The sequence below is a fragment of the Blennius ocellaris genome, assembly GCF_963422515.1.
Source record: "Blennius ocellaris genome assembly, chromosome: 17".
NCBI lineage: Eukaryota > Metazoa > Chordata > Actinopteri > Blenniiformes > Blenniidae > Blennius > Blennius ocellaris.
Genome location: NC_137666.1, coordinates 17503080 through 17525263, shown reverse-complemented (window position 1 = coordinate 17525263; position 22184 = coordinate 17503080). Strand labels below are relative to the sequence as shown.

Here is a 22184-nt window from a genome sequence, read left to right as displayed (position 1 = left end):
AATAATGATAATTTGCATTTGAATTTTGGATCCAATACTTAAAATCCCTGCTTCACATCTAGATTTCTGTCCACAGAAATATGCTGGAATGTGCTTTGAATGCAGTTCAATAAGTCATGAATACTTTGAGCATACTTTGTCTGAAGAGCGTCTTTTAAAAACAAACAGTAGTTTTCAACGGCAGTCGAGCTTTCTCTCCATATTGCAGGAGCCTGTGACTGAGAGTCAAATTGGAGTTAATGCTTAATGCAGCTGCATCCATATTAATTCCTGCATTCCTCATTCTAACTAAATCCTCCCCAAAAGACCAACAGCAACATCGTGCAGTTTGGCAGAGAAAGCGCGTGTGGGCACATGGACCGAGCGGTGCTGTGAGTGGAAGCAACAATACAGTCGACAAGGGGGAGTTTCTTCTTGCAAAGCGCATGCAATCCTCTCCAAAAAAAAAAAAAAAAAATCCCAGTGACTTCAGATTCAAGGAGGTGCTGATATTCATGGGAGCAGGATTCAAACTTTCACTTGGAGCAGGAATAGAGCCTCAGCCTGCGCGCTGCTCTCCTTTTCTTGTTAAACATAAACTAAAACAGATGGAGTAATGTTTGCTTAAAATAACTCTTGTTTTTTTTCATCGCTGGAAGGACTAAAAAAAAAAAAAAAAAAAAAAGAAATCTGATAGTTTCTCAGTTTGGGGCTGCAGTTAAAAGCTGATTTAATAAGCTGAAGTGTCACCTGGGCATTATGAAGAGGTATCCAGGCTTCTTTCATTCATGGCAGAGGATGCCTTCCTGCTGAGCGCGTGTAGATTCATCTGTCATTAGTATTCCAGTTGACTGAGACTGTAATCTGCTCCTTCTTATTTTATTAAAACATTTTTTGCGCGGTACATTTAAAAAAAAAAAAACAACCAAAAAAAAACTTTTCAACATGGACCGTGCAGGATTTGCACTTTTATTAGTTTTGGCGATGGCGCACATGCGGCTCGGTGACGGTCACCGGGACGCGACAGGTGGGAGGAAAGCTGCCGCAGGCGCGTCGCAGGCGCTCCGGTCCCGGGGGATCAGTCAAGGTCACTCATCCTCCAGGATCAGGACTCTAATCCGCCTGCCCAGGGGAGCGACATCCGCCGGAGAGGAGTCGGGAGCGGTGCGCGCGGCCGGCGCGTACCGGGAAGAGGTCGCCTCGTGGCCGCGGGACGCCGCGCAGCGCGCCGCCAGACAGACGCAGAGGACCAGAGTGAACCGCAGGCAGAACAACAAGCCCGGCTCCGCCGGCAGCAGGCGGCTCTCCGGGTAAGACTGACAGCCAAGAGCGCCACAGTGTAACAAAACATGTTTTTTTTTTTTTTTTCTTTGTCAAGTTCACTGTGAGAGATATATGTGTGTGTGAATGTGACCTATTTTACTGCTCGTGTCTCCAAGAGGTGTCCCACTTCAGAGGAGACTTCTCCACTAAAGAAAAAAAAAAAAAAACAGTTGATGATGTAACAGGGGCTGCAAAGTCTTGTATAGTAACAGCTGGAGGCCAACTCAGTGAATGCTGTATTGTATGTTTTACCATCAGGGGCAGAACATGGGATGAAGGCTGTGGTTCTGCTGATTAAACATCTGATAGTAGAGGATCTGTAATGAGCAGCAAATGTATATATGTATGTGTGTGTGTGTGTGTGTGTGTGTGTGTGTGTGTGTGTGTGTGTGTATATATATATATATATATATATGTATATGAATAAATGAGTGAACTGTGTTTGAACCATTTGCCACCGTATTATCAGTGTTCTTTTCCTAATGGTACAAGGAGAGTGATGTGTCCCCACAGACTATTTCAATGTGTGTGCCCCAGTTTGGTGCTGTTGCCTGTGGCCCTGCTTTAGTGGCTCATCCACAGCACTGGCTGGCGAACATTTTGCAAATTTGCTTAGTGATCAGAAACACCTGTTTGTCCAGTGGCTCTCCCTCTCCTACTTTCTCCCTTTGCTTTCTCTCCCTCTCTCTCTCTCTCTCTCTCTCTCAGTGCTGCAAATGTCTGTTTTTGTCTCTGTTAAACTCCAAACAGGACGGCGGACTGTTTCCATATTAGAGCTCTTTTCTTTTTGTTAAATGAAGCCTCGTGCATCCAGCTCTGTTTGTTCCATAGGGACAAAGCTTGATACACACTGGAGGGGTGAGTGTTTACATAATAATCAGAAGGGGAATTTGAAGGGCTCACCTTGGGTTGCAGACAGTAAAATATAAATAAAACACCACATTTGTGTGTCAGAAGAGGGCAAACAGCTTATTTTTCTGGACAATTTATCAGGGGAATAGGAGGTTTACTGATTCATACCTATAAATCAGGGTGTGACTCGTAGGAGGGGTGAATCCCTCCGCCCTCTCCTGGTCTTTGCATCAGCCGCTTTGCAAAGTTATTTTTACTGGAGGGAGGGATGAATGTTATTTCCTCTTATAGTGATTAAATCTAAATAAATGAGAGCTGTTGACTCTGACACATGCATTTGAATTTTTTTTTTTTGAAATGATAGTGTCTTCATCCAATGTGTTTGTGATTCCTAATATGGTCTTTCTTTTTTTTTGTTGATTTGTTTGTATAATATCAAGTTTTTTCACATTCTATTTCTACCTAATATCATCTATCCTCCCAAATGCTTCTAAACATCCTCCCTTTGGCTTTTATCATGAATTACACCCTCCAAACGATATGTATTTGCGAGTTTGAAGCGTAATACTGAAAATCAAAAGGACTGATGGTGTTTCACTCCAGCCTGTGGCCCCTCTGCCCGCTCCCACCTCCTTGCTACTGACTCACTATTGTGGTGTAAGACCCTGAAAACTAACACCCACTACTTAACATCTAGCCGAGGGGCAGAGCAGCAGTCTGGTACCTCCATACTCCTCGTGCCGTTTCTGTCCAGCTCATAAATGTGTCATGTCGTGCCCCCTCCGACCGGCGCTAATCCATCACACATTAAAAGACAACATTTCTGGACACGTCTGTCACTCAGGCAGTTGCACTGATGCATGGTGTGGCGGAGGTGCTGTCTATTTTAAGCGGCGTGCAAAGAAAATAGCTGCCCCCAGAATTAGATCCAACATGCTTTATTGCAGCGCGGGACGAATACCTTGCTTGACATTGCCAAGAAAACATATTCCAGTGTTGAATGAATGGGGTTCTTTGAGCTTTAAAGAAGCATAAAGGTGGGGTTATATAAATCTGCGGGAACCTTCCCTTCTAGTAGTCTGGGTGGTGATTTTAGTAGTTTGACTCATTTGCTTCCAATGAATCATCTGCTGCTTATTAGGGAAAGTGCTTGTATGACACATTTCCCTGTGGAATTCCTACTCAACATTGACTATACCCTGCAGCACTTCACTCGGCTTTACATTGGAGTTGACTCAGCGTGACTCCTTCTCTGTTTTCATTGCACCTGTCAGACCCTTGATGGATCCGGATAGCTCGGCGGTGAAGTAATACTCCGCGACGTCGTCGTTCGGGTTCTGATAAAAACACAACGAGGTGCGAACAAGGGGTTATCTGCATGCCCTCTTATCCCGCGGCGTGATACTAATTATGATGTATAAAGGTCTCGGTGACATGCATAAATCCCTCGATTGGAATTCGCGCACAATGACTGATGAGTTTGGCGCAGGCACGGCCCGATGTGTTTGATTTATGACGAAGCGGAGGCTGCCGGAGGGCCCGGACAACTGCATGTTATCCCCGTGACGCCTCGGCAACACTCGCAGCATCTAATGAGCGCAATCCAGCCGAGGTCAGTGAGTCAACCCCGGTTATCTTCTCAAATCACCATGAGTCAGACATCCACTTACTGTAATGTCTTGTGAAAAGATGATGGGGCACAGAGCCATGCCAGCGCGTTGACTGTTGCCCCGGAGTTGCTCTTGCGGTCTGGTGCCTTTTCATCTACCTCGCCGCTAAAAATTGGCCTGTGCTGCATGCGCGGATTAAAGAGCGCAAAAGAATCCAGTTCTAACTGTTTAAAACTTGTCATTTCTCATTTGCTCAGTGATTTATGGAAGGTGCGGGGTGTTTTTTCGTGTCCCGCGTGTCCGACATAATCCCTTTAAGTCTCAGATAACTTTGTATTTGTTTTCACTCTCGCATAACACAACCAGGGACTTGTGGGTCGACGTCCAGATAGAGTTTCACGAGAGCTTTTCTTTCTTTCTTTTTTTTTTTTTTTTTAATCAAATAAAAACCAATTACAGAGTAATCTCAACGGTTTGCGTATCAATACGCCAGCCATATCACAACAATTTGAAACTATAACAGCCGCTGCAATCAGATGGGTTTGTCATGCAAGCGCTGGAGGCCCTCCACGCTCAAACTGATATGGCTTATAAAGAAGCTCTTTATTTGCATGCGTGCTTGAGAGAAATATCGTAATTTCACCCTGCTCTCTGTCTTTGTGGTCTTTTTGTTCAGACCAAACGTCTGTGGAGGTCAGCAGTGCTGCTCCGGTTGGGCTTTGGCTCCGGGAACCAACCGCTGCATAAAACGTAAGTGTCTTTTTATGCACGTCTGAATAAACGTAGCTTCATCTAACCACTGCTTTTCACTGTGTGTCAACCAAGGTCATGCAAGCCTGCGAAGCTGCACACGCACACACACTCACACACACTAACACACACACACACACACACACACACACACACACACACACACACACACACACACACACACACACACACACACACACTGACATACATAATGTGTTTTAGAACTTTCTTCCCTTGCAAACGCTGCAGACAGCGAGGTTTTACAATCTCGCACACACAGGCTGAAAAATAACACAGTAAATGGCTGCTAATGACTGTGCTGTCAAGTGGAATTGCCCTATGAAAGATTTTCCTGAGCATTATTGCCCCCATGGTCTTGTACATCATGCAGTGTTTGCATTTTCTTTTAATGCAAGATCATCGTTGGGGAATTACCAGCACTTAGCACTTGGCTCTCTTTTTGACACCAGCCTCTAATTATGGGTGGAACTGCTTCTTCTTTAAGTTGACCACAGCAGTGTTGGATATCTTAACTGCCAGGTAATTAAAAGTCAAATAAGAGACAACGGCTGGGAACGAACAATCAGCCTCTTCTTTACAGTTAGTGCAGAAAGGGGAAGCATTAAAACTCTTTATTTTATGTTAATTTCTAACTTTTCTGGCCCTCTACTTTAAAATGATAGATTTAGCTGCAACTCCTGCCAGGTTTACTCCTCGCATGTTTCCAATTTACATTTATGACCGCCATTGTTAGCTGAAATAACAGGTTGGTGAAAGGACTGTTTTTAGTCGAAGTTATCTTTACATTTTACTGGCAAAGTGAAACACACACTGCAAGTGACATTTACCTAGCAGTTCACTCAGCAGACTTTTTTTAGTTTTTTTTTTAGACTTGTTTACTGTTGTTTCTGTTTCCTCTCCGCTAATTATCCCCCCTCACACAAACTCGCACAGTCCGCACACATTTCACTCAGTTACACAACAGGCTTCTTCTTATTAGAGACCCGTCTCTCGCTCTCTGCTGAGCCTCTTCCCAGTTTTTCCCGATCTTCAGATACTTACCGAGGTGTAAATTACATCTAACGTGTAGCTGTAGTTACACAAATCAAAAGAGTAAATACTTTCAATCTGCCCGGGAGTAACAGGTTCAGGCGAACGCGTCTATGTTAAACAAGGCAGGGGGACCGTCCAACCATCTGGACCCTCTTACAGCTTGGCCCTGGCCCAGGTCTGACTGGAGGCTATGCTATCATCAGCTGAGTGAAGCCCCACGGTCGGCAAAGTGCCAACACAAAGACCCCAGACTGGAGCTGGGACTGGAAGCCCCCACGTAGAGGACCTCCGTGGAGGAAAACAGGCTCAAGCTATCTTTATTCCGTCCTCGCCTGAGACCCAGGCTGCTTTATTAGGAGATGGCAACATGAGAAAACATGCTCACAGTGGGGAAAAGAAAAGGAACAAACCTGTCGGCAGGGAGCAATAGTTAAAAAACATATCGTGGCTGAGCCGCGTCGCAGAAATCCTCCCCGAACGGACTGAGGTAGCGTCTAATATTCAAAGTGTCAGCTGCAGGACTTCACCCTGTCTAGAATTGTGGCTTCCTCACAATAACTCCTTGTTTCAATTGGTTTTAGAGAAAAGCACATTTATGACAGGGATTGGATGACTAGTTGTTCGCTCCTTCTTGTCTTTAGAAGTGTGTTTATAAAAAGATCTGCGTCTGGGTCTCTTCAGGTCTGCTCGGAGATTGTCATCTGGCTCGTGAACGGCTCCCTCCTGCCCACGTCCTGGCAGGTTTCAGAGCAGACTGCCTCTGTTCTCAGCTTCAGCGGGGATGGCGAGCAGACATGTTTGTGTTTTAAAGTTGAAAATAGCCTTTTGTTGTGCGATCGACAGCTTTGATCCATCTGAAACAAACTCTGTCATGTTTGTCCTCTGTACCAGTTAACTGCATCAATTAGAGATGAAAGTGTATTGTAGTTTATGACTGTTTTTACCCAACAAATGTTAAGTCTATTAACAGAGGCTGAAAACCGAAGGTGTGTGTGTGTGTTGTGGTGGGACGGTAAAGTGAGGCCAGTTGTGAGCTTGGCTTCATTTCAATATATTTACTCACAAACAGGATAAGAATTCCGCCGGAGATGAATGGAGGATTCATTCTTTCATCCTTGTTGGTGCAGTCACATCTGCTCATCAGTTGTTCAGATGAAGAGCATTGCTGGTGAGCACAGTGGGTTCCATCATTCCCAGATACAGTATCTATTGACTGGACATGTGAAGAAAAAAAAAACAACAACCCCATAATAATATAAGAAAACTTCAGGTTTTAAGATGTAAACGTCATGGGAGTGTGTGTGTGTCCACCATTGTTTGGCTACATTGTAAAGTTTTGTTGAATCAGAGATTGGTCAGGGTGTCCACAGCCTTTCTCAGGGCAATCTGGGGGGGCGACAGGGAGGAATGATGGGAACATTCCCTTAGAGGAAGAGTGGAAGGATTTATAATACGGGATTATGGGACGGCCACATTATTGTGTTTCAGTCATTTCTTTTGACAAATGAAAGTGCCGTGAAACTCTGCAGATGTTAGTAGCTCACTGGTAAATCATCTGACGAAACTTTCTGATGGTTTCCATCGATTTAAAATACTTTGTAAAAGTACAACAAAACCTCATTTGTAGAACATGCCAGTAATTATAAGCCATGGGAATGTCGTACATCAGCCGAAACAGTAATTGCCAAAAAGGAAAAGCTGCATGTTGCTTTCGTACCAACAAATCTGTCCCCAATGGCTTGGATTGGAAATCTCAAATGTTTACAAAATAATAAGTTACTTAGCTGCGGATATGGATGGGAGTTTGAAGTGCTGGCGTATTTGAGGATAAATACAGTAACCTTCAATTAGATGTCTTATATATCAGTGTAGAATTACTACTTTAAAGTTTTCGTTTACGACATTTCTCAGAAAGCAAAACAATTGATGGGAAAACTCCAGAAAAGCCTGATAGCAGGGAGCAGAGGTAAATCAAATATATTTGCTTGTGGTTCTTTTTTAAGATCATATCTGTCACTTTTGTTGCTTGAGTATAACATTGCGTACACAAACAACCCTAAACCGTAACCCTACCCCTTTTTTTGGAAAGTGTTCCCTCGCGTCCTCAAACTAAGTGCTTTACTTGTTGCTATAAACTGAGAAAAAAAAGTAAATTTTATCCCCATAAGGTAGATCGGACCACACACACACACTGACACACACTCTTAATCTGTGCTAAGTGAACTATTTGGCAAGCTGGTTTGTTTTACGAGAGGCTGTGTGAGGCGATACTGTGGCAAAGCAGCCTCACCTGAGCACGCATGAGAAACTGTAATAACTGCTCATATTTGTCTGGTTTGCAGTTTTAATTTCACATGATGCCAAATTAAATTTCCTATTTAATTGAGGGTTTTATAAAAAAAAAAAAAAGTTGGCGAAATGCCTTAAATGGTGCATTCTAATGCATTCTGGACTTCTAAATACTACATTGCGACATGTAGATTTTGCATCTGAACACTAATGTGTTTCCTTTTCTCCTTAATGTTTTTGCTTAATGCAATATACTTTCTTGCTTTGTTAAAAAGTATTGTTTTCTTTTAAGGTAATGGCTTCTTTTCATTGGGGCTGGTAATGATTATCAATACTTATATCAAAATGAGTATTTTCACAGCAAATAATATTGTATTCTTCAATGAAAAGCATGAATGATGTGTCATGATGTGTCAACATTTTGGAAAAGAAAAATGAGACTGATCACATTTTCAAAAGGTTTAGTCCCACCTGTGTGGCTTCTGCAGATATATTCTGATATAATTCCTCAGCGTTTTGGAAAGAAAATTCCTCCGCTCTGCCCTGGCGCTTGAGCGCACCAGGATGAGTCACAGTATTACCAACCAATCACAGACCACCTTTCAAAACATATATGTGTATATGTATGGTATCAAATTGACCAATCATGTTGCTGGTTACTGGGCGTAATACAAACCGGAAGTTAGTTGCGAGTTCAGATTCGCAATATTTTCGTGAAAAAAAGATGAATAAGGGCAAAATTAGATGGTGACAAGTAGTGATGGTCATTATACGCATATTTTAGATGACTTTGAGCAACATGTCCACAATTTTTTCGGGCCATCTTTCCCGAAAAATGATCGTCCAAATGATGGCCGGCTGCCTAAAACCACGCTCTCACCCCTTCTTCATTAGACTCATTGACAATAATAGGAGCCTCAGTGTCATAGCTCTTTGTACATTATATTAATGAAATTGATGAAAGTAAGACGGACTGTAAACTATGTTGTGACAAAATATCAAGAGGAGGTGAAAGATAGTTTGTACACACACCAGCGATGCTTCATGCCAAACTAATCGTAAAACGTTGTCATGCAAACGGGGTCCCAGAAAGGTGTGGTGTGTCTTTGCCAGTAATACTAATTCTCTGAATGGATGTGTCTGTTACAGATAAAACAGATATCTTTGAGCACAGTAAATGTCGGTATCAGTTGGCCTTTTAAAGCACCCATAGCTCTGAAACATTTCACCCTCAAAGGTTTGATGTATACGTTAAGTTTGGAATCCATGTGCACCGCATTGAGTAATGCTGGCGTCTCTGGTTGACATGACTGTTTTAGTAATTGGATTAATGGCATGCTCTGCCACACACAGACTGAATGTATGGACCAATATAGAATAGTTAAGACCAGGAAACACAGTCAGGGAGAGATTCCCTGCAGCACACACGGGAGCTGCTTTTTATTTCACTGAAGCTCTCACGGTACTCCCTGACCAGCAAGCTTTTGAATTAATCTCACCACGCTATACATCACCGTGTTTTTCAAAGCAATGTGGCGCATATGGCAACATGCTGCACGATAAGCCCCCCCCCCCAGCCCACAGCCTGCTCCCCGTTTGAGTGTGTTGTCTATAAGAGAGCTCAGATGAAAGGTGCATTATTCACATGGAAGAATAAAGTCGTTTTCAGTCTCTTAAGCAGCTGCTGATTGACAGTGGAAGACGGAAGGTGGAGAGGAGTTTCGTTTTTGATTCTCCTTCCAGCTTTCTTTGGCCTGCTGTGCTGCTCCGAGTCCCGTCGCAGCTCCAGAGAAACTCCTCATGCAGATAAAGTCTCTCTTTCTCTCTGTCGTGCTCACCTTCGCCATTGCAAAGGTGACGTTTCTGCTGCTGTGCAGAGCAGAAATATAACGTGCAACATACCTCCCCCCCCCACTGGGGTAGCCGGAGCAGAATTACGACCCCTGAGTGTGAACTCACTGAAACCCATGTAAATAATGTTAGAGGTTCCATTCATTTCTTCTAAACGGGCTAAACGTTTGCAAGAGTCTCCTTTTTCTTCAGTGGAGCTGAAACCTATGTGCGAAATGCATTTAATGCTCGTCCGCCATGTGTGAAGCAGCTGGTATCAAGGACGTACATGTGTGAACGTTTTCTGACCTCCAGAACGGCACCCTAGAAATATGCAGGTTCACCATTTGCACCTAACAGATACAAGCCGTGTCAGTTTGCTTTGCGTTAACCTCTCTGACACAAAGCAATAGTGGAAAGGGATCCAACCGCGTTTTTTCAGTCGCACGATGGAGATCAAGAAAGTTGACCTGCGCTCTGCACTGCCGTGACATTTACCCCTCACAGGCTTATTTATTGTGCACACCAAAGGCTTGAGCTACTGTTTTTCACTTTGTGGGATCGCGGGCAACAGATAAAGGTCACAGACATGTGACGCCGTGTGCACCTTGACCCACTGAATGGCCTTCCTGCTGAGGAGCACTGCTAAAAGCATTACTGACGATATGATGAGTCGAAAGAGAGCAAGTTTCTTTTTTCAAACCGCACGATCCCACAGGAAGGAGTTGGTGAGTATATTTGTAAGCTCTCATGATGAGAAGGCATTTTATAGTGAACAATAGTGATGTCTTAGCACCATTGTGCCATTGAAACTGTTTACTTGGGGGTTAATTGTCCTGTGAAAGGAGAAAGACGAGACGACGGATTGAATCAACAACTTACACTGTATAATGAATGATTACATCAAAATGAATGTGACTGGTGGTGAAGGGCGCATTTACAATGCTCGGGCTGTGAAACATGCTTTATACAGATGCATTTCAGAACATTAGAATGTAATCATCCCACCATTATTAATCATATTACTGAACCAGACTGACAACATTTAGAGACCTATAAATTAGCTGCTTGCAGTCTGAGACAATGAGAAATGAGAGGGAAACCAATCTTGATTATATACGTTCATATAAGAGTTACGCTTTTTTAAAATTAGATTAGTGAAGTGATTGATGAAATTAAGTTTTAATGATATTCTAATTTTTTTAGATACACTTGTGAGTCAAATAAAACAGCAGCAGACATATGAAGGGATGTTGAAGCTTACTGGTGCATCTCTCATGATGCTGCCAGGAGTCATTGAGGATTAATGACACCTTCCTCTTCCAGTAAATGTCGTTTGGAAATGGAAAAACAACATTATTAAGGCCCCATTTACACAATAATGTTTCAGAAAAACTTAGTGTTTTAATGGCAGCATTTTGAAAACGATGTCCATTTCCACAGAAACGACAGAAATGCACAAAACTCTGCCGTTTTCAGTCGGAGCATCTTCAAAAAGTTGTGTATCACTGGCTCTGAGCCACTTATCAGAGTAAAGTTACTTATCCAAGTCACTGTGCGTCACTGTTGTTGTAATATTCCTTAGTAAAAAGGGTGACAGCAGCCTGAAGGGGGCAGCGTGCGCATACACAGACCAAGCTTTTTGCGGATATTCAGTGTGGGAAGTAAAGGAGAGTCTTGGTGCAGGTGGTCGCCCACCTTCTGAGTGAAATCAATAAGTGGGGGAAAGTTGAAGAGAATTGGCAAAACTGGTTGTTATTGTTATGTTGAGGCAGTGGGGGGTGTTGTCGAGGGCCACTGTCGTGCAAATGGAATGAAAGGTTCCCATTTTTGCTTCCAATCGATGGGTTGTGGAAGCCTTATGGAAACATGGTCGAAAAGGAAAATAAGAAGCATAAGCCTATTAAGTCGTACCTCCTCTCTAGTCAGTCTCTTCGTAACCTGTGTATGTGTTTTTTTTTAACCAATCACATACTTTCTATAACTGAAATAGCCACACAACAAAGCAAACACATAGTAAATAAACAGAATTTGTTATGTATAGGGGGCTTACGACAAAAAGTTTGGCTTATTCTCGGAGTTCTTTGTTTGAGGATATTTAAGGTCAGTGCAGGCCAGTGTTGGCTGAAGTGCAGAGAGAGCAGCTCTGAAGCTGTTTTCATGTACAACACAAGCAACAAACACTTAAAACTTTAATGAGTCTAACTGTGTTATTGAGTTTATAATCAGTTACTGGCTTGTTAGTGGCGATACAGTAAAGTTTTACTTTATAAGGCACCTACAATCATACCGTTTAATATGTGTTAGAGTTAGGGTTACAATTAAAAAAAAAAAAAAACAGGCAAAGACCAAGGCTTAAATCAGGCTAGGGAAGAAAGCTAACACCAGTGAGAACCCATGCAGCTTCACTGTTTTACAAGAACAGGAGGAAGTTTTTAAGATGCTGGTGTTTCTGGTGACGTCATTGAGCCGTGGAAATTACAGCAACACAGACAGCCACAGATCCCTCCTCGGCTTTGTGTGTGTGTGTGTGTGTGTGTGTGTGTGTGTGTGTGTGTGTGTGTGTGTGTGTGTGTGTGTGTGTGTGTGTGTGTGTGTGTGTGTGTGTGTGTGTGTGTGTGTGTGTGTGTGTGTGCGGGGGGAGATTTGTGGGGGTTGCACAGTTTACAGTTCAGGGCCACGACACTCTTTTGGCAGCCTTGTGTGGAGTTATGGCCCATTAGACAGACCCTGTAATCAATACACACCCCACCGTCCCAAACCCCGTGATTAACATAGATACCGGACGGCTCGCTCTCAATTTGTGTTCTCAAACCAGGAGTGCTGCTTTCCCCGCTCCAGCTGCTGCGTCTGCTTGCAAGGGTGCAATTGGGTCCTGTTTTGGCCTCCTGCGCCACATGTCTTTGTAATTGCTACCATGGACAAAAAAAAAAAAAGTGTGGCGTGAATGAGGGACTATTTATCATTGGCTGTTCCACATCTCTTTGTAGAAATTACTGTTTTGTTTATTTGTACATCTTTGTTCATAAGCAGTAGAGAGAGAGAGAGAGAGAGAGAGGAGGAGGAGGAGCGCTCTTAATCATGCAAAGATGGAAAATGTGCTTCACGCACTTTATTAACTCTGGTTTTCTTTACTCCTGTCCGCCTAATGGAAAATTGTTTATCCGCTGCAGCAGAAGCAAGCCTGCGCTTGATAGACACTTGCAGAGCAACATTAACGACTGGTGCCTCACTCTCTTCATGCACGCACACGCACACGCACACGCACACGCACACGCACACGCACACGCACACGCACACGCACACACACACGCACACACACACACACACACACACACACACACACACACACACGCTCCATGTGGCCGCCGTGTTGCTGGGGCAGCCTGTCGCCCACCATATATCATGGCACCCTCCTGCTTTAAGAGCATATGGAAGTTATTGGGATGTGATCCCTCAGGAAGATGGGGTTTGTGGGTTTTTTTTTTTTTTGGTGAGCACCACGTCTCACAGAGTCAGCTTTACAAGTCGTAGGCGCACTCCCCCAGATCCAGATATCCTCCACAGAGACCGCCAGCATGTGGCCCATTAGAGGCTGACTGTGGGAGCTGGAGGGGGGTGTGGTCGAGGTACAGTGCAGCACAGCTCATAGTAATGTACACAGTGTCATGGGTCAGATGTGGGTTAATTAAATCCCCCTATGGAGTTGAGGTAGGTTTTGCGGATTGAAGACTCAAACTACTGTACTGGATCAAGAAAACAACCCACACTGGGATTGAAATCTCTGACAGCAGCAGCTTAATCTGGTGAAATATAATCTTTGTAAAATTTACCATCGGGTGAAAATGAAGGATCTGGTTTGGATTAGAATAATAGAGAGCGTTGTTTCTGAAACAGCAGACCAGGACTCGGTTAATCTGGAGCGATCGCACTCGCCCTGGCAGTGATGTAGAAGTCACATGTTGCGAGGAGATTAAGACTCGTTGCAAATGCCTATCATGGAGACGCAATTGTATTAGCTGCTCAATAGACCAATTCTTCAGTGGATAGTAGGTCAGGATGAGAGGACGATTAGGAAACTCGTCTGTCCTCCGCATTTCCCACAATCTCAAACACTTGACCTATTTTTTTATGAGATCTGTCAGATTGCGTGGAGACAGCGTTGAAGAGGCTCCTGCAATCTCAGGAGGTTTACCAGACCTCGTATTCAGCATCAGGAGTTTGACACAGTGAACGGCTTCCTGCACACTGACTGGAAGGTTCAGAACTTCAATTTCACAGCACCTAGAAGACAGCGACGCGTTACATGTCCCGGTGGGAAAAATAGACGATGAGTGCTGTCCAACTTAGAATTTGCCAATTTTTCAAGTGGAAAGTTTATGAGCACTCCCAAGACATCACTTAACATTAGTGCATCTATATGGGAAATCACATTTCCTAATGATGTCATTTGTAATAAACAAACTGTATAGCGGTTAGGGTGAAAAAACTAAACTCCATAACTGGGGACGGAAATCGAAAGCCGGTTCTTGTTGAGAACTGGTTGCCAGTGTTTCAAATCCTTGGGATCGTTTGCCACCACAGCAAAAATAAACGTGCAGCTGCTTATTTTGTTTATATTCTGGCCCTGGACGTATTTTGTTTTTAATTGAATGACATGACAACACCATTTACCAGTGCAGCCAGCAGGACACAAGTGGCATAAATTCTCAAAAGTTTCATTACATTTCACCAGAAAGGATGACAACAGTGCAACCTGCAAGACTTGCAAAGTGGATATTTCATCAAAGTGAGGAAATGCTACCAATATGCAGAAACATTTACACATACAGCAGCGAGAACTTTGAATGAATGTCACATGGAACAGGAACAGAAGTAGTTACATACACATTTCTATCACATTGTTAAGACAGATAGTCAATCCAAAGTAAGTTGCCTCATCTGAAAATACATTTAAGTGTTTCATTCTAATTTTTCCATTTCCTGTGTTTCAGTCTGAGAGTTTTAAAAGAGGCTTCAGTCGAGCCTTTTGTCATTTTCTGCTAACTTCTAATCTCCCGAGCTGCTCCCAGCCCCCAAATCTCATAATGGGGTATAATACTCTCAGCCTGTTAGAAAGGACTTCCCAAAATTATTGTGATTATGCTTTCATTATCAATATTATTTTCCGAAAAGTCGGGTTACCTCTGGCGCTGTTGACCTGGGTGAAGCGAGGAGACTTCTCGACATGTTTGAACTATGTCAGATATTGGTTTCAAATTGCTCCTTACTGAATGAGAGGACTGTAAAGATTTGATGGGTTGTATTACTTTCAGTCAGAGCGAGGCGAAGGTGAATCTCTGGTGGATTGTAATGGACTGCAATGGAGAGCGAAGTTGGAAATGAGAGTCCGGTGTAAGGGGAACGATAATGGCAATAAGCTTTACACACACATGCAAACCTAAACTTTTAACAGGTAACTGTAACCCACTGCAGAGATTATGAGCTATGCTTACCTTAATAAAGCACCTGGGAATCCTTTAACCCATTAGGATCAACGCTTCAGTGCAACTCCCTGTCGTGTGCACATACTGATGAAATGACATAATTCCCAAAGATTCCTGAGGGGATAAATGTTCCCGAATTTGTTGAAATGCATGTAGGGAAGAAGCAGAATGATTCATGTTGATCATCCAGAAGCTCCTGCAAATTGTCATGGCTTAAAGGTATTATATTGCTTTAAATCTTTATGGGTTATACGTTTAATGTGATCAACTTAAAGAACTTTGTTTTCAGGAGTGATGTTTATTATATTCCTGAGGGTTGAGGTGTGCCTTAATGTAATTATGATTAAAACAGCAAAAATCAGGGTCAGGGGAGAAATAGATTGAATTAAGGATTTACCTGGAAAACAATTCCACAGTCAAATAAGTGAAAGTGACTGTTTGACTGACCGAAAAAAAGAGAAATGCTCAGGAAACAGCAAAAACTCATTTCAGTTTTTAAATTAATAGTGTAGATTATTGTCGTGATGAGTGGCTTTATCTATTTACTGGAGTGCTCTGTAGCTCCGACTAGTGGCGGGTGGCTGCATGACAGTATAGAGCATCAGTTACATGAATTAATCACTAAGGCCTCACATGTTCACATGTCAGTGTTTCAAGTGAAAACACGTCGTTTTTGCGTTTTCGTGTCAGAAAGGTTTGGCGTTTATATGTCAACATTTAAAAAACAGAAAGAGCAGAAATGGCAGTAACGCTGAAAATGATGTAATTTTCATATTGGGCCACTAGTTTGTGCTGTTGTTTGTTATTGGATTGAAACCACACAGACATGCACACAGAGAACAATATGCTATAAACATGGCACGTACGCAGACATTCTCATGGATAGAAAATGAAGTTGGATTGCTATTACAGGTGACTCCCAATGATGAAGCGATCAAGTCCAGGGAGATTATGGAACTCACTATATTTATTTTGTTGTGGCGCACATCTCTGGCTCAAAGTGGAGGTATACTCGAACCCCCAGGGGCAAAACTCACCCTGATTATGTCACATGAACCTGGTTGTTCATGTGGTATATTCAGTTTAAATGGAAGACTCAACTTACTTAAATATGAAGTTGAAGGCATTTTAATTAAGTCATCGGTGCATCACTAATGCGTTGCTGATCAGCATGTTATTGCAGAGAGTTCCTCCAACTAAAGTCTAATAGCCTCCTCTTTTCAGATGACTGGACGTGGACACATTCTACAAAAACTTGGCCAGTCCGCCTCAGTCATAATTAAGGCTGGAGTGGCAAAGGCAGGAATGTTTGCGATTTCTCGTCTTTTATTTCAGATGGATTATCATTTATCATTACTCTCGCTAAGTAATAATTGCTGCACATATTTGTGAAATGGATGGAATGTGAGGCAATTAGTTTTAATGATGTGCAAGACAAATCTGCACGGCAGCAATTATTGTGACAATGTGCTCAGCAGCCCCGAGGCATAACCCAGAGACGACACAGGCAGGCGGTGACTCTGTACGTCGCCGCGAGGCAGGGTTCATGTGGGGCATCGCGGAGTCACCGACCTGTCCCCGCTGTGATCCACGGAACACTGGTGTCGGCTCACTGGACAGATCCCACTGTCAGCCAGGAAGGGTGTTGGCAATAAAGTAACACGTTGATGTGACACGACGACAATTAAAGAAATAAAAATGGAGGTTGCAGTTACAGCTTGGTATTAGTTACTTTTGTCGTCGATAAGAAAACCGCTGCGTTCTCCCTGTGTCTTGCAAAGCTTTTGTTTCAGATAACAATAGGCTATAAACAGTAACAAGAGTATACATCATACACATATACAATATACATTTGTATGGACAGACGACGGAGTTGAACTGCTATTACGGTGTCTCTCGACTATAAAACTACCAAGTCCCAGGAGGATATGGACTGGGAGTCATGACACATCCTGAGTGGGCCGGACAGGTAACACAGCACAGAATATACACATTTTCACATAGCCAAACAATTTCTACCAAAATGACTATAATTCCACCATGAAGACAAGTTTATTGAAGCCTTCTGGTGCAAAATGTCCCCCCAAATGTCTCCTATATCTGTTGCATTATATATGTTTTTACACGCTCCCCTTGACGGTGGTAGCAATGACGTAGCGAGCGTCACCGATATCTCTCAGCTCGGGTCTCAGAGTTGTGTTGTGTAGGATACTCTCAAGAAATTTGTGAAAAATCATTATTTTCTTTGGCATTCTTTTCCCATCTGCTCGGTGGTTTGGTGGACCGGACTGGAGCCTATTGCAGGCCGGTTTTAGCCCATGGGCTTTATGTTTGACACCTCTCTCCTAGATCAACATTGGGTTCCCTTATCACACGCTGCATGCGATTTATCTCGGCCGTTTTGTTGCCGTTTCCTCTCGCTGTCATTCGCTCACAAGTTAGATTTTCCGGCGCCTGATGGATCGATGCCACCAAGAATCAGGAAGTTGTGAAGGTGAAAGTTGTTCCAACCGTCTCCTGGCAGGGTGACTGATTAGATTAGCCATTGAGTGTTTCTGCGCATTATTAGCCTGCCCCAATAACATAATAAAGCAGGTTGTCTTCCATCAGTGTTAGTTCGATCCCTCATCTTGCCTTTATCCATGTTTAGAAATGTTCTTTGGAGATAACTTGCTCACAGGCCACGAGCAGGTTTGTGTCCGGGAGAAATGGCCTTTCTGAAGTTATCGCCTGGAGAATAATGTCGTAGTAGTCTGTGGCCTGTTTTCATGCACCGCTTCCTGACTAAACTTGAAGTAGAACAGACTCGGGACAAGACGGCGGCACCGAGCCAGAGCGTACTTCAGGTAGATGATGTGTTTCTTCTCGCCAAACAGAATTGAGACAATTCCTATTTTATCCCATTATGGAAATTTCGGATCACAGACCAAATTGTGCAAATCCTCAACCGCATCTATTAAAATGTGTACACCTCATCAAAAAGAGGGTGTACATTTCCCCCCGGAGTGGTCGAGCGAAGTCGTCGGTCCGGATAGAATTTGCTTCACCATAATCCACACAAGAGTGATGATTGTGTGAAATGGAATCCTCTGTTTGTTAGTGTTTCTCATGAGACCACAGCTTGAAGATGTGTAATGTGGCGGTTTTCAATTAAACATGATCTAAGAAAACCAGAATAAAAAGTTTGTTTTCCTCTCTTGGAATTAAACACAGTTGTTACGCGGTGCTGTCATGTTTTGGCGCTCCCGTCATCAGAAACCGCCTCCCCTGGGGGGGGGGGGGGGGGGGGGGGGGGGGGTCCGGCGCGCTTTCACTCGACACTGGGAGGAAACATGAAGTGGCCTGAGCCGTACTGCAATAACAGGAAGCGTTGAGCAGGTAGACGGGCTGTTCGCACCCGGTGGGGTCCGATTCTGACTGCCAGCACGTCGCCGCTGCCAAGAGCCGTGTTCCTGCCTGCGATCTGTCAGTGTCCACAGCATCTGTGTCAATAGCATTCCACAGCGCTGTTGACAGAGGGCCGCTGTTTGCGTTAGCCGCCACACACCAGTGGCCTGATTTAGTGTTTGAGGACGATGTCATAAATCCTCGAGTGCCGCCTACTACATACATTTGTGTCACAAGAGTGCAGATTTGTTTACTTTGAATTGCGTGCCACAGCGTCTTTCAGTGCTAAGTATCTGGAGTGAGATGGGAGGATGTGCGGCGGGCTGGTGGAGCCACACAGATTATTTTTCCATGACCACAGAGTAACCCCTGCGCTCCGTATCTGATAAATATTATGCTCACATTCATCTTTTACGTACTGTAAGCACCATCAGCTCCTGTTTGTCTTTTGGAAGAACGGATACAGCTTTATAGGACATTTCTTTGCAGATATTAGCAGTTTGGCTCCAGTTCATGACCTCTTTTATTACAAACCCAGTTCCCCAAAAAACATTACCACAGAAATGCAATGATTTGCACTTCTTAACCCGAACCCACAGTTTATTCCCCAAAGAGCATAAACAACTGAGACATTTCATCACGTCAGAGAAAGTAATAGCTAATTTTGTAATTCTGTTGTATCTCATCTTCTCTAAGCACATATCAAGAGAATTGGATCACATCTATTGTTTTCTAATGCAGGATGTTGCTGGAATTATTGTTTCAATGTGCTTTTTAATTAGTGACGAATAACAACCTTCTCTGAAAGAGATTGCGCTAAAAACCCTTGTGTACTTTTTCAGTATTCACGGAGCCTTTCGAGATGAATTAGCGGCCCACAAAGGCTTCAAAGATGGAAGCATTTGAAATCAGTAGTATTCCTGAGCCTCTGCAACAATATCCTTAGAGAGGTGCTCTTTACCAGTCAGTCATTGTCTCTGTCCCAACTTTTTCAGGATGCGTTGCCTCCATGAATCTCAAACTGAGCAAACAACTTTCCTGTAATGGTAAAATTTCTCAGTTTCAAAATCTACTATGTAGTGTTGGTGATTTGTGAATCACTGTGTTTTGTCCTTTTCATTTACATTCAACACAGTGAGGTCAGAACGTTGTGGTAATCGTGGCCATTTAAAGTGTGTAACAGTGAAAGCACACACTGGATCTGAGATCAATAACAAAAGTTATTTTTAGCAAAATCTCTGAATACAAATGGCAACGGGGGCTGAGAGAAATTGGATAAGGATATAATGTCTACGATATTATACGTTCAGACTAAACATGGCCGTTAAAGACTCAGGAGAAATAGAAGCCGACAGCCCCTTCAGGCTGTCTGCTGAATAAAAACAACGAAAAATGCTTAAGAAGTGAAACTGATGGCCCCTTGATTGAATCATGTTGAAGTGATCCTGGACGTTGAGACCCGGGAAACTCATTTCTGCTACTGCTCCTTCATCCAGCCGGGGGGGTTTGGGGGGTGGGGGGTGATGGGGGGGTGGGGGTCGAGCTCGAACGTGACCTGCTGAGAACTTGATCTCCATCTGTGCTCTCTCTTCAGCGGACTGCCAGCCCCCCTGCCAGAACCGCGGCTCCTGTAGCCGGCCTCACACGTGCGTGTGCCGCTCCGGCTTCCAGGGGCCTCGCTGCGAGGAGGTGGCCCCCGAGCAGGTGTACATCCGTGACGGAGGGAGCCTGAGGCGCGTTCAGCCCGGCTCCAACCCCTTCCAGAAAGACCAGCCGCAGAGGAGGCCCTCGGAGCGGCATGCCATCGACACCACCAGGGCGCAGACCCCGCGACCTACGACCACCAGACAGCCTGCACACGCCGCGTGAGTCATGCTCTCGACTTCTTCTGGGTGTATCTAAAAATAGCGTCGCAGAGTTTAAAAAAAGACGTTTAAACAGGAAAGACTTTCATTAGCTTTCATTTACTGAAAGTGGGGACAAACTCAGACACAACAGCTTGTTTTTCTGAAAAATACCTTTCGCTTTGGTGCTCTACTGAAGTGTCTATTTCACAAAGCTTCTGTTTACTAAAGGAGATATGCCTCATTACGCCCCTCCATTAGGGACAATTTACACGCCAACCTTCCATGTAAAAACCCATCTCTTTTGCGTTTTCATTTGAGAAAAGTACAATACACTATAAATTAACAATGACGAGTTCACGGACATTCGTATGGGCAGATGTCCAAGTTGGTGACTCAGCTATAACGCGACAAAGTCTCAATATGGACTGGGAGTCATGTTGTTACTGTCCATCTACTGGCACATGTGCAGCAGCAGCATTACAGAAAAGTTGCATTTTCCCTCGTTTCCTTGAAGACAGGAAAGACGCAATGAAAGTTTTCCATTTTCACAGGAAAACATTGTTGTGTAAACTCTACTAACAGCATCTTGAGACATTTGACAATGGCAGCAGCATTAACCTGTATCCATGGGGATACTTTTGGAACCTCAAATGAATCTTACTTAAATCTTACTTTATTTATACCTCTATAACATCTATAATTGAGGTAGATCATTGTATTACTTGCTTTGCTTTGAAAGCGAGGGTTTGTTAAGTAAAAGTGAAGCAGTTATGTTATCTGTCCTGCATACAGAAAGTTGATCAACTCTAAACACACAGTTTGAGTGAATACTACACTTTTTACTTTTCAGGCTTTTACTTTGAAATTGGATGCTATAATATGTATTATACTTTACACTTATCACATAATGCTCATAAGTTCTAACTAATTCATTTAATAGATTCATGTTATCTTTACATGGCATTTATTGCTTTTAAAGTCAGATTTTTTTTCTCATTTGTATCTCAACTCCGACAGTCACGAAAGCTACTTTTCTGCTTCTATCGTAAATCCCACCATGATAACTATAAACCATTAATTTTCACTTGCCACTTCACTGTCTATAATCAATTACAGATTTAGATTTATATCAAAAACCTTTGTTTTCCTGCGACCTATACTCTGCAAAAAAGACATTTAAATGAAATCAGTCTGGCTGGTGATCTGTTTTAGTCTCGAAGACAATGTGCCGCCATCCAGTCCAGTTATTTTCTTTTTACTCTTAGGTCAGTTTGCTGTTGGTAAACTGCTTGAATTTGCTTGTCAAACACATTTTGTGGACTCACTCTGCCCCTGCAAGCAGATCCACAGATGGTGGCCATTCCACAGTAAGGAACTGATTTAGCAGTTTTATTGGCTGAAGGACCGGCCCTTTGCACTTCTGTGCTCCTTCAACTCTGCCGTTTCATTTCGGCTCTCGGCTCATTGCGCCCATGAACAATAGGAGGCAGTTTCACTTCAGCGTGTTGAGAGTACGCATATGTAAGTGTGGCGCGGCTTTTGCATAAGGAGGCGATTGTTTTAGCTACAATTTCTGTCGCGCAGGCACACTTACAGAGAAAAGACACTTTTTACCATTAGAAATCATTTAAAGTCCGCTGAACAAACAGTAGTTCTGATTAACGGATTTAGTGCTCGCTGTGTTTATCACCATTATAAATCAAACCAGATGACTGGGTTCATATGATTAATCTTTAACACAGTCTAAGTTAAACAAATGCTGAGTAAATTCAAAGAAA

At 43.3% G+C, this 22184-nt stretch overlaps 1 protein-coding gene across 2 annotated transcripts in view; it reads left to right on the top strand.

Annotated features, from left to right (window-relative positions):
• The first annotated feature begins 489 nt into the window (after positions 1–489).
• Positions 490–22184, top strand: part of LOC308142195 (latent-transforming growth factor beta-binding protein 2-like) — a 106831-nt gene continuing 85136 nt past the window's right edge. For both annotated transcript variants that reach the window (XM_080512541.1, XM_080512540.1), the window contains exons 1-3: positions 490–1289; positions 4441–4514; positions 20154–20424. In XM_080512541.1, the coding sequence (XP_080368667.1) occupies positions 925–1289; positions 4441–4514; positions 20154–20424 (710 nt within the window). In that variant the 5' untranslated portion in view covers positions 490–924. The remainder of the gene's footprint in view (positions 1290–4440; positions 4515–20153; positions 20425–22184) is intronic.